At 42.4% G+C, this 12,217-nt stretch overlaps 1 protein-coding gene across 11 annotated transcripts in view; it reads right to left on the reverse strand.

Moving 5' to 3' along the window:
* The window catches only part of frmd4a (FERM domain containing 4A), a 93,711-nt gene that overhangs the window by 31,186 nt on the left and 50,308 nt on the right, over positions 1-12,217 (reverse strand). For 10 of the 11 annotated variants that reach the window (XM_075469705.1, XM_075469706.1, XM_075469704.1 and 7 more), the window contains exon 2: positions 1,463-1,528. In XM_075469705.1, the coding sequence (XP_075325820.1) occupies positions 1,463-1,528 (66 nt within the window). Of the gene's footprint in view, positions 1-1,462; positions 1,529-3,801; positions 4,361-12,217 lie in introns of those variants that run through there. The other variant, XM_075469707.1, reaches the window with a different exon arrangement.

A 12,217-nucleotide genomic window follows, 5' to 3' on the forward strand; every position in this document is an offset into this window, starting at 1 on the left:
TTGTTAGCCAGGTTGCTACTTTGTTTCTCTCTTTGTTTTGTCAACTTGCTGGCACACAGTGCTTTCTCTCTCTGCAATCCACTGCAAAATGTAAAACATCTTCGTTGGACTCGAGGCAAATTCTGGAGGAGAAAAGAACCAACACTAAAGTTTTGCACACATCCTTACGATTACACGCTCCCATGGGAATAAACTGACTTGCGGTTGAGTCGCAATTAAACACAAAAGTATTTGGAAATACGGTGCGAGTGTTCACGTGCACTGTCTTAGGTTTTATTTTGAGGCACTAAAATGAGACATAGTAAAAAAAAACAAAAACATGGCAATTCATACTAATAACAATGAGAGTTTCAAATAAAGGCCTGCCTTTAACACAGGCCCGTCCTGAATTGAGGCCTGATTCCTTAAGCTGTTAACGTAAAATACTGTATGGTAAGATAAAAAAGAAGCCACGGCTGTATTTAAAGAAGGACAGAGACAGAGTCGGGGGGAGAGCAGGTAAAAGCAAACCAGCGGGTGAATGAGAAAAGATGATAGGGAGAGTGACGAGTGGAAAGTCAGTGAGATAGAGAGACAGTAAGTGGGAGAAGAGCAGAAACAACTACCAATTTGAAAGAGAGGATCAGTTCTGGCAGACTAATCAAATCAGAAAGTCAGCAGACCTATCCTTGGCTTTCCCCTCCATTTTATCTTCTCTATTCCCATTCCTTTAGTGTCATCTCCTGTCTCTCCATTCCTGAGCGCTCATCTCACGTCTCTCTCTTCCCCTCAACCTCCTGAGTTTCTGTATCAGTCGTTCTATTCTATGCTTGCTTGTCCTCTTCTGTTCTCAGGCAATTACTTTCTTTCATCTTTCTATGCTTCCACAGGAATCAGGTAATGGTCAGACCACAGGGACCGAGAGGAGGTTGGGAGGAGTGGAAGAAGAATAAAATTCTAATGAAGTAAGGTTAAAATGTCCAATGCAAACCATAAAAGAGTTAAAGGGATGCCATGAACAGTCGGTGAAAAAAATACATATAACCAGATAAACCCGGCGATAGAGCCAGAGCAGTAAAAAACTGCACTTTGAGAAGATTAAGGGGGTCAAATAGCAAATAAAGAGGTGACAAAAACCTGCTGTGTGGATTGAAAGTATTGACAGTTTAGAAGAGGTTACGTTTCTTATTCAAGACCCCTTATAGCTGAACTCTACATCAGGACGCATAGCTGCGACAGAATATCAAATCAGTGTTGCAAGCACGCCTGTGTGTATTCTTAAGAGTGTGTGGAAAGATCAGGTGAGCATCAAGAAAGTGCAGTGTCACCTACTCCTGACCAAATTTCCCCTTTGTCAGCAATAATCTAAGTCCCCTAAGACAGCAGACACTGCTTCCCTCTTGCGTCAAGGAAATGAGAATCTGTAAAGTGAGACAGCAGAACGGGAAGAAAGAGCAAAAGGAGAGCAAGAGGAGACGCTCACCTGTACAAGAAGCTCCAGCTTCCTGTCGTCCAGGAGATGGACCTGACATCGCCTCCCCTCTGTCATCTGAGAAACGGAGAAAAGAAAATGCAAAAGGTTCTCTTAGTATTTGAATGAATTCACCACTGGTATCACTTGTTATAAAAAAACATTACAAAAACAGGAAAAATGACAACTTTTGCTCGCTTAGTTTTAAAACGAAGATGACACAAATCTCCAAGTGACTCATGTTCTCTGGTCCATGATAAACATGAACCATCCCTATATCAATTAGGACAGCAAGCTGTGCCATGTGTTGTGCACCAAGTTTGATGTTTTCCAGTCTGTGCAGTATTTTAGTGAAGTCTTAACGAGGTTAGCTGGAGCGAGACACAATGGACCAACAGAGACAAAGTCCTGCTCTCTGTCCCTCTCGGATATTTCTGACATTCCTCCTTGAGCAGGAAACTGCTTGCCGACAGTGTTCACTGAAGTGTTTGTGTTGCTGACACAAGGTTTGCCGAACAGAGCAACAAAGGTGGAAGAAAAAAAAGTCAGCGTGCCAAGTTCAGGCGTAAGTAGCCAAGTAGATGAAATTCTGAAATGTTCAACAAGGGATAAGAATATTTCATGTGTCAGAATAATGTATCTTTAAAATTTGCCAGGAAATTGGCTGCTGCATCGTCAAAACCAATCCAAGACTAAAATAAAACCGCTGTCGACATGAAGTCAGTTGTCCTCAAAGGACATGAACAAAGTGTGCTAGTTTTGAACATGTGAGAATGTGTCTGTATGTATCTGTATCCTGCTGTTTTTCAGCACATGTGGAGTTTCTCTCCAATTTAACAGGAAGCGGGGACCCTGAGGAGCGCAAACACCCTCCGGCTCCTCCCACACTTCCCCCACATCTGGGAGATGGGGAGTCAAGGGGGTGGAAGATAGTGCATGGTTTAGGAGATGTTGGAGAAGAGTAAGAAGGAGAAGAAGAGAGATCAAAACATACTTTTCATAAACATGAACACAGGCATAACCGGTTTGAAACTCTTCACCACAAAGCCTCCTGAGGCTGTTGCAATTTAATAAGAGTGTCACAGTTGATAGTACACCTATTTTTCTACTCTCTCTCTCTTTTTTTTTTTATCATTTATGCCTCCTTGCATAAGGGTGACAGGCTGAAAGTGAGATGTTGCACACAGATGAAGATACTAGAAAAAGAAGAGGGGGAAAAGTGACAGAGGTATGCGTGAACAGTCATCCCAGTGCTAACTCTCCTGGATGGCTATTGGTGTTTGTGCATGGGAGAGGCTTCAGTTTACTCTCCCACTGACCAGCAATCTCCTGTGGTTTCAGTGTTTAGATTGAGTGCACCTGTGCACACAGTCAGTGACATGTACACCCTTACGTTCTTACATTTTCCATTGTTGACTTTTGTTCTGGTCTCCTATCCCCTGTCTTACCTTCCCAAATCATTCCGTGTTTACACAGTATACAGTACTGACTAACTTTACTAAATTGTGGGTAAATAGCGCAGACACTGTTTGTTAGAGCCGATTTTTGGAGATTCCAAATATAACTTTAGAAGCCACTAATGTATGAGTCTGAATAGAAGTAGTTATTTTTATAAAAAAAGATGACAAAACCTGGTGTACTACCGACTGAACAGCTTGTCCAGTGAGCACTCTCAGTGACAATCAGTTTCAAGCACCTGGGAGTACAGCAAACCTTGATGTCAGCTAACAAATCAATGCCCTGAGGGTTAAATCCGGGAGTGCAATCTGCCAGAAACACAATGCCACAAAGTGAATTTCACTTTTGGGTTTGGGCACATTCTGCTGAGTTTCTATGCATCATGAAATCAAATGTAATAAAGTCTCCATAGTAGCTTATTATCATTAAACTGATAAATCCTAAACAATTTGACTTGGTGTAACGCTTTCCTGAGACTAATAGCCTGATAGTTCACACGGATGGTCTTTTCTACATGACAAAAAAATCACTGAATAGATGCAGCAACTTGGCACCGCTCACACTATAATATATAGTACATATTTGCTACATTACTCTGTGGTTCTGCAGAGAAAATCAGGAGCTAAAAGCATGTCGTATAAGTATTTCAGTATGTAACCCATCAACATTTCTGATCCATTACTTGTCAGGTTTGAATTGGCTGTCATACACCCTCAGGTCTGACTCACTGACAACAAACGCTGCGATTAAACGACGAAAACATAAAACAGTCATGTTCGAAGTGTTTCATCATTTTCCTGGTGCACACACCAAAATGACAGGCACACACAGACCATTGCCCCTGCTGCTTGGTCAGTACCTATGGCAGCAGGGACATTATCATTAAAGGGTACCTTGCAAACAAACGCTCCCTGCAGGGCTCACGCAGAGAAACTGGCACCAAAGGGCAGAGGAAGCAAAAAAAAAAAAAGAGTATTAATCCCAGAAAGAGACGAGTCGTGTTCCTGCCACAAAATCATCAAAAAACACCCGTTTTCCTGGCCGGCCTAAAGGAGCGGGGACATCAGCATCCATGTTTGTGACCATTAGTTAACGTTAGTTACAAGCGTCGCAGCTGACTGAATATCCGCTGCGTCCTGTTAACGCCGCAGCACTGGTGTTGAGGATGTCTTCGTCATTCCAGCCAAAAATAACTAGGCGCCAATTAACGGCGACCATGGAGCGTCTTCCGAGGCTGGCTCCTCGCTCTCATCCCTCCTTCGGAAATGAGAGAGCCTCACGCTGCAAGTCCCGGTCGACCTGCCCTCCCTATTTGCTACCGGCACCGTGCACGAACGGTGAGTGATAGCACGAGACCGCACCAACGGTCAACAAGCGACGGGGACGACCGGAAGATGTACGTTTAATGATACCGCTTATTTCGGTCGCTTGCCAGATATCTGATTCTCGTTGTCACCGGAGTTGCTTCGAAAACACGGGAATAATGGAGGCAAGATGTGGGGGCGGGGAGAGGAGGAGAGGAGGGGGAATTCTCTGCAGCTCACAGCCATGAGAAACTGCAGACCTCTCTCCGTGCGCGCGTGTGCGTGCTTCCACCCAAACAGACATCTGAGTGTGCAGAGCACACAGTCTGACGTTAAAACAAATGATAGTGAGCAGTGATCTCAGTCTGCCTGCTTCATGAAATGGGATAATAATTGTTTTTCTTCTAACCTCATATGACTGCACACTTCATATCACGTGTATTTGACAGATTCCCATACCAATAAGTTATTTCCAGTGCACAGCTTTAAGTGTTTCAGTGGACATGCTTGTTCGTGTGCCTCCCTTCAGCCTGTTGCCTCCTGTTCACACATTAAACACACATCTTACTCTCAGGTTTGGCTTGCTTGAATGCGTGTTGACTCAGTCTTCAGCAGCCGTTGGACCAACTGATTTCTCTTCTTTTTTTTTCCTATGATCAAAATTGGGCACTTGTGTTCACCTTACACAGCTGGAACAGCAGCCGTTGAAACCACAAACTGTTACCATAACAGAATCAGTCCAGTTTACCATTCCATAAATAGATACTAATGTGTAAGACATAGATATGCCTGAGCCTATAGGCTTCCAACCATCAGTGAAGTGTCTGTATGACCCTGCTTGTCTTTTTGCAAAGTAAAGTTCCTGCATTATGAAAACAGTGCCAGGCCACATGTAAAGCAGCATCACTGGTATTTGACTTGGTTATTTGTTTGACTTTTCAAACAACAGTTTGTTTGAGCCAGATGCAGTTGCACCATATCTAAAATATGGACTTAATCTTCATCATATTAAGCAATATCATGCAGTTCAACTGAATGTTTTTGGCTTAAACAGCTTTGTTGCTACCATAGAATATGCTGCAAACCTCTTCAAATAGAAATAATAAAAAAAAAATCAGCTTAGTTTGCTAAACGTAGAAGGTCACATGAGAAATGAGGTGTATCCTTTCCCTTCCTGTTGGATTTTTCTGTTTCTGGATATTTTTGGCCTGCTCCAGACACCGGAAACTTGCCTGTCCAACTTAAACATCTCCAGATGACTCTCTTTGGCTTTAATATACACACCCGTCCCTCGTTTTCATTTTCTGGTCAAATACATATCTCCCTTTATTGGTAGCTTCCTCAGTTTGCTATGACAAGGACTCCGTTGTTAGAAAGCAGGAGAGGAAGAAAGACGGGTCCAGACCAGGCAGCGGGGAAATGGGGTAAGGCTGGCCATGACAGAAGAAGAAAGCAAAAAAAAAAGAAAAAAATTGCAAGAGCAAGATCCTGAAACATATAAACTGCACAAGTTTATGAATTCTTGTTTCTGTTTGAAATGGATGTGAGTGAGGAGGCTGAGGGAGAGGAGGCAGATTCATCAACTTAGACAGAGGAAAAGGAAGGAAGGCTGGAAGGAACAATGAAACACGCCTTTGATTTAATGAGCCACTCTGTCCAACATCCCTGCCCCTTATCTTTCCCATATATACACACCTTTCTATGACTTACACAGAATATTGCCAAGAAGTAGGGAGAAACACTTATTGGTGTAAGTTATCTTGGCCCTGACTGAGCTTTGTTACAGAGCCAGTGGGGTTCTATTCTGGGCTGCAATGAGGTGTTGATCTTGTCCATTTCTATGGATTATGGTCCAGAATGGAAAGATCTGAATGGGTGAGGTGGGATTAACAAACTGTGGGCATAAGAGTCAGGATTGAGGGACAAGCAGAAGGAACACGGTTGATGGTCTGCGCTGGAAAAGGTAACCAATATTGGTTGAGCATGATGTAAACACAGCTGAACTTTTAATTGAAACAACATGGAGAATCCCTTTAACCCTGACTGTGGGACGCTGCGGTAGGCAGTTAAGACGCACATGCAGTCGTTCTCTGCATTGCTCTGTCTGCCATTGTCTGCATCTCCCCCCGTATTTCTGGAGACAAAATAAACACGCGCTTTTAAACATGTCACACTCAAAGCGAGCATCAACTGAAACTTGGAGCCCCATGATGATTTATGATGCTGAGATCATTACATCTTAACAGGCCTTATGACGCGCCTGCTGTTTTAATGTAACAGCACCTACATATGGTGCAGATTAGATTACAACACAAGATTCTTAAAGACAGTCAAGAGTTTCATTCCAGTTCAGTATTGAAAACCTGATGCAAAAATAATAGCAGGGCCAAATCCTGTCTTCTTATACGTCTAGCAGTGGCAGAGTGAGATGGAGCAGGGAGGGTCAGGGAAAAGCAGTCAGGAATGTCTAGAGAAACGACTGACCGGGAAAGATCTGTTTTGTTTTTTCAAGTGTGTGTGTGTGTGTGCATGTCTGTTTTTGTGTGTGACTGTGAGCTCCACCCTCCCTGCCTGTGAGTGACTTTGGGACTGAAATGTGGTTCCAGTTAGGCCTTTTTTTAAATCAGAAACATACTGGCACTTCAAACAAACTGGAGATATTTCTGTAGCCAGCTCTGCTTTGTTCTCAATTTACTACAAAGCTCCATTCCCAGACTTTCCCTCCCACCCCCCCCAAAAAAAACAACAAAAAACTATCACTTCCCCACTTCCTTTCATTTAAAAAAAATAAAGATAAAAAAAATAAAATCTTGACTTTGACTGAAGCTGACAGATAGAGAAGTTTCTGAATTTCAAATTCTATATTGATGCTTTTGCTGGGAACACTGCTGCAAGGTGTTTTCAGATGGCACTGTCAAGACATCATGAATTGTGCTTACTGGTTGATTTGTGTGATCTAAACTTTTGTTGTTCTGAATCAACACAGATTCTGTCTTCACATTTCAGGTTCAACTTTGCTGCTATTTGCATCCAGAGGGGACTCCATTTCCAATGAACTGGAAAGATACAGGTACAAACTCTAAGTAATATTCAAGTTGTTGAATTCCTGATGTTTTGAAGTTCCTTACTTTATCCTTTCAACATTCTGAAGTGAATGTTTTCATTGCCTAAACCTAAAATGACCTGATGATAATGCTGTTTTGAATGTGATGCATTAATATACATATATATGTTCCCTTAACAATAACAATATGTTAACATGTTCCCTTAACAATATGTCCCCTTAACAGTGGGATTAGGGGTTCTATCTTTTGCCGTGAATTGAATATCTTACTTATCTGACCATTGGTACCATGCATGAAAACGTCTGCAAATGAATACTCTTGTACAGCCACTCCTCTCATATCCACATCATCCTTCTGCTTGCAGCCATTGTTTTTTTTTGCTCTCTTCATCCACTACACGTTCTTATTTTAACTGTACTTTCCATTGCGTTCACTGATGTAAAAACGATGTGGCTGAAAAAACTGGGTCATACAGATGCACACGTGTGCACGGACACTCATATAGAGCCTGGAGTTATTTTTAGAAGAGAACATTTTCAAACAAGACCACAGCAAATGTCTCCAGAGATGACATTCAAGCCAGTAAAAGCCTTTCGTCAGCCCAGTGCAATGAGGCAGCGCCACAGTGTGTTCGTTTGAGCGCAAGTCACATCTTTGGTCACTGTGCACACAGACCACGATCTAGCACGTTGTAAGAGTTTTTATGTCTTTGCACATGATGGTCACCCATGTCTCTTTCACTGCTATGCTTTGTTATGAGGATGAGCTGTACTGAAAATAGTCAAACGGGATTGTCCTACTTTGCCACTTCTATTCCGTGATAATCTGTCTTTGCCTGCTCTACTTCTCAGATTAATAATTCTGGTCATCTTTGCCCTTCACAGACACTCACTGGGCATTCTTTAAATTCCACTGCAAAAAGAGCTCTTGGTTTATAAAGCTGTTCTTTGAGTGTATCTTGGTGTGTGAGCCTAACCCTGTGTTTTTGATTAAACTGATCAGGGCTGATTCAGTAACTAATTAGTTTACAAGGAAGGGCAGAGAAGAGAGGGGTAGCCAGAGTGCCGACAAACTAACAAGAGGAGCAGGGTGTTTTAGGACAGAAGGCTACGAGTGATGTAATGTCTTCAGGACTTTTATCTCAATGAAACATATCCTTTGTGATAATAGGGGGTGATCTGCCAGGATGTGGACTGGCAGTGTGAGTCATTCACAGGGGAAGGATCTTTTACCCCCTACACCTCCTCTCTTCATCTATAATTCACACAATGAGAAATCACTGTAGACCCAAGTGACCCTGTGTTCACTGATACCGCTGGCGATGCATGCAGACAGTGTGACGTAGAGCGAGGTGTTTGGTTCTGCACTGCTAACAACACCCTATACATAAATGTGTACGGCGTGTGTGTCTGCTAGGCTGTAAAAACACTGAACATTGTTGATTGATGTATCTTCCTCCTTGACTTCTCCTTCTTCCTCGCCTTTTCAGTCTTTTATATCTCATGCACAAATAGACAACATACGTGCACACACGCTGGGGCACGCAGCTTGGGGCCGAAACTCAAGGGCACAGTGTGCTGCAGCGAGGTTGAACTCCATTGGCCTCTATCCCATGTCCTGTGACTGGATAGAATACCAAACACTCTAATCATTTAGCTTGCAGAATATTAAACAGTGCTGTCTCCTATGTGAGTGTGTGTGTCACAGTTTTAATATATTCTACCAGCCCATTAAACATGTACCCTGAGACCAGAACAGCAGGGGAGAGGAGGTGAAAAACATCCTAATCCTCTCTTTTCTTTACTGAATTTGCCATTGTGTGAATTTCAGCGAGTGTGTGAATGTGTGTGGGTCCCCCAGGTTAATTAGAGAGACAGTCAAAGACCAACATCGCTCAAAGCACTGGCTTTACAGGACCTCAGTGAATGTCTATCCACATAATAACTTGTAGGTTTTCAACCACTTCTTTAGACGAGTGGCATGGAAATGTCCTGCACTGTCAAGTGCACACACACCTACACACATCAGCACATACGCATAAATGTCTGACCAGCCTCACAGCCTTGCACTTGCCCCTCTAAGATGCAAACAAAAGTTGTCATGACAACTTTGCAGGAGATTTAGCCATCTCCTCTATGCACACTGTGCCAGAAATGCAGGGCATCTAGAGGAAGAGACACAGTCACCGAATTCTAAGAAACTGTAAGAGACAAATGTATGACTCAGGGGTGTGAACTTGAGGGAAACAGCCTTGCAGTGTAGGCTTTCCTTGCAAAGTTATCCAGTCCAGCTGATGACAGTATAACAATACCAAAACAAGAGATTTGTTTGCTCTACAAAGTCAACATGCTCTTGAAATTCACTCATCCTATTCCACCCCCATCTTACCAGCCCTTCGGGCTATACTGGCTCAGCTGACGTAAGTGCTTTCTGTGGATGATCAGTATCGTTATATGTATTCAGATGGGGAAGCACAAGCACATGCTTCAGCAGTGAAGAGAGGTGAGGAAATCAAAGGGGGAGCATCTAAAAAGGGTAAAGAAGACACGCAAGATAAAAAGAAGGAACTAACTGGAGATGAAGCAGGCAAATAAAGGTCATAAATAATGATAAAAATACAGCAGCATTTGAGAGATATGAGAAAGAGGTGAACACAGAGCTGCCTGTGACCTTTCCTCATCTTCCTTCAGGATCTAGTTTGAGGTAATGACAAACAGTGGAATAAAAAAGAGCTATTAGCCCCTTCACAGGCTCTGTCCTGCAGCCTGTCTAGTCTGCATCTATGGTGTTTTGGAGTCAGGATTTAGCAATCCATAGTTTTGGTTCATTGTGACTGTGCTCCATTGCTACACACTTGATTCTTCTGAGCCAGGTAATGAAAAACGACCCGATCCATCTGCAGGGAGAGCCCTTTGGCAGCGTTTTGTGCTCTCCGTGTGAGTGTGTGCGCAATTCCTCTTGTCCAAAGGGAATCCCGTCATAGTAAAGGTATTGAATGTCTTCCATTAGGCCATTTTGCCTCAAGGAGAGCCAGAATCTGAAGGTAGGAGGTGGAAAACTTTCGCTCAGTAAATAAAAACATATGATCAATCAAACAGTTGCCACAGTTACAGATGAGAAGGGAGTTCATTTTTTAGGGTAAGTGGGGGAGTTATTTGTCGTACGGTGTATTGGGTGGCAATGGTTCTCTCCATAGGAAATTGAATAGTAAACATTCACAACTTTGTCTGAACATATGTATATCATCTTTTGTATTCCCTTTCAATATTATTGTAATTGATAAAGTAAGATTTTCTAAATAATCTAGCTTGGGTAAATTATGATATATCAAAACGTTAAACCTCTGTTCGGTAAAACACATAGATTCACTGAATATCCACTCTAATAAAGGATCTGAAAGTCCCTCAGTGGGATTTCCCCAGATATTTACCAGATTCACATAGTAATCCTCCAGGATTACCACTCTATACGAGGCCCTAACCCCTGAACTTAAACATTATAAGCTCTTCTATCCCGAACACTAATGCCACAGTTAAACTTATCACTTCACTCACTAGAAGAGGACCACCTCCAAACAACCTGATATCATGCCCACCCTGACTACGATTCAGAAACACTTAGAGGATTTAAAGGGATACTAGCCAGATTTATTAAATTGTCCGCTCAATCATGGCCCAATATACACCAACTGGATATCACAAACCGTGTAAATTCTAACGTTAAGATCGGATCAGACTCCAAGATGGGAACTGATAGGTGAAAAAAATGTTTATACTGGGCAATCTTTAATTGGTAATGCTTTTATCACCCGAACACATATAACATGAATTTTCTTTGTGTGTCTTTGAGTGACATGCAATACTAATATATGATTTCAGTTTGAGAAAGTATCCTGTTTTCATTTTGTGTGCCAGGGAATAAGATCATGTCTTTGCGATGACTGCATAGCTTGCATGTGAGTGAGCAAGCAAGGAAACGCCTGCAATTAATCAAGCAAGTGTCCATCGTATTAAGTAGTGTTACACATTATCCCATTACCAAAGAAATCAGAGTCTGGCATGGCTTAGAAGCTTAAAGTGCACAGCCACTACGATAACATCACACATGGATGTGTATAGAAGAGGGATGTTGTGTTTTTAATATTTAATATGCAACAAGGCTGCAAATCACCAGGCGATTCACAAAACACAGCTATCAACAAAATATGAATAACTGACTACGTTTTGAGCATGATTTATGATTTAACAAGTGGCAAAGAAGTTAAAATTTACACTTCAGCTGGTAATGGATCTAGCCATTTTCTTACAGTATGCTCAGACACAAACGCGCTTTGCCCTATGTTGCTTTTTTTCTTTCACACGCTCATAATTACACTCACACACTGAGCATTTGATAAACCTGGGAATGGAGCAGTGGAAATGTTTTCCAGACGAGCTATGCAAATAAGGCCATATCCCCAGGGACACGCTGTAAACGGCTTCATCCACCAACACAAGCTAAAGGGGGGAGTTTGTGTGTGAGCTTGTGCAGGGATATCAAACACAAACATGCCTTGAGTTAGTTGCCAACAAATTAGAAAATTATAAAAACGTATAGAAATAAACAAAGTACTGGAAAAATGTAGGAAAAACGTGTGCTCTGGTTTTCCACCCCCCCCCCCCCCCCCCCCCCCCCCCTTCAGCACAGTTCTCACTGCTGGTCCTGGGAAAAGATTTTGTCACATTCAGATCATGACTTTGGCAGTGGGAATAAAGATCGCTGGCAGACAGCAGTAATGATTGCAATTCTCGAAAGTCACAAGTTCAAATTCGTCCTTGATCCAAAAGTTACTTGGATGAGAAGCCTTGCAATGGAAGGTTGGGATTTAGCAAGGACACACAGGTTTCCCCATATTTGTCTGCCTGCCATCAGGTTATGTATTGGCCTCTGCTTCAGTGGAG

This window comes from Odontesthes bonariensis, chromosome 7 (assembly GCF_027942865.1).
Source record: "Odontesthes bonariensis isolate fOdoBon6 chromosome 7, fOdoBon6.hap1, whole genome shotgun sequence".
In the NCBI taxonomy this organism is placed as follows: Eukaryota; Metazoa; Chordata; class Actinopteri; order Atheriniformes; family Atherinopsidae; genus Odontesthes; species Odontesthes bonariensis.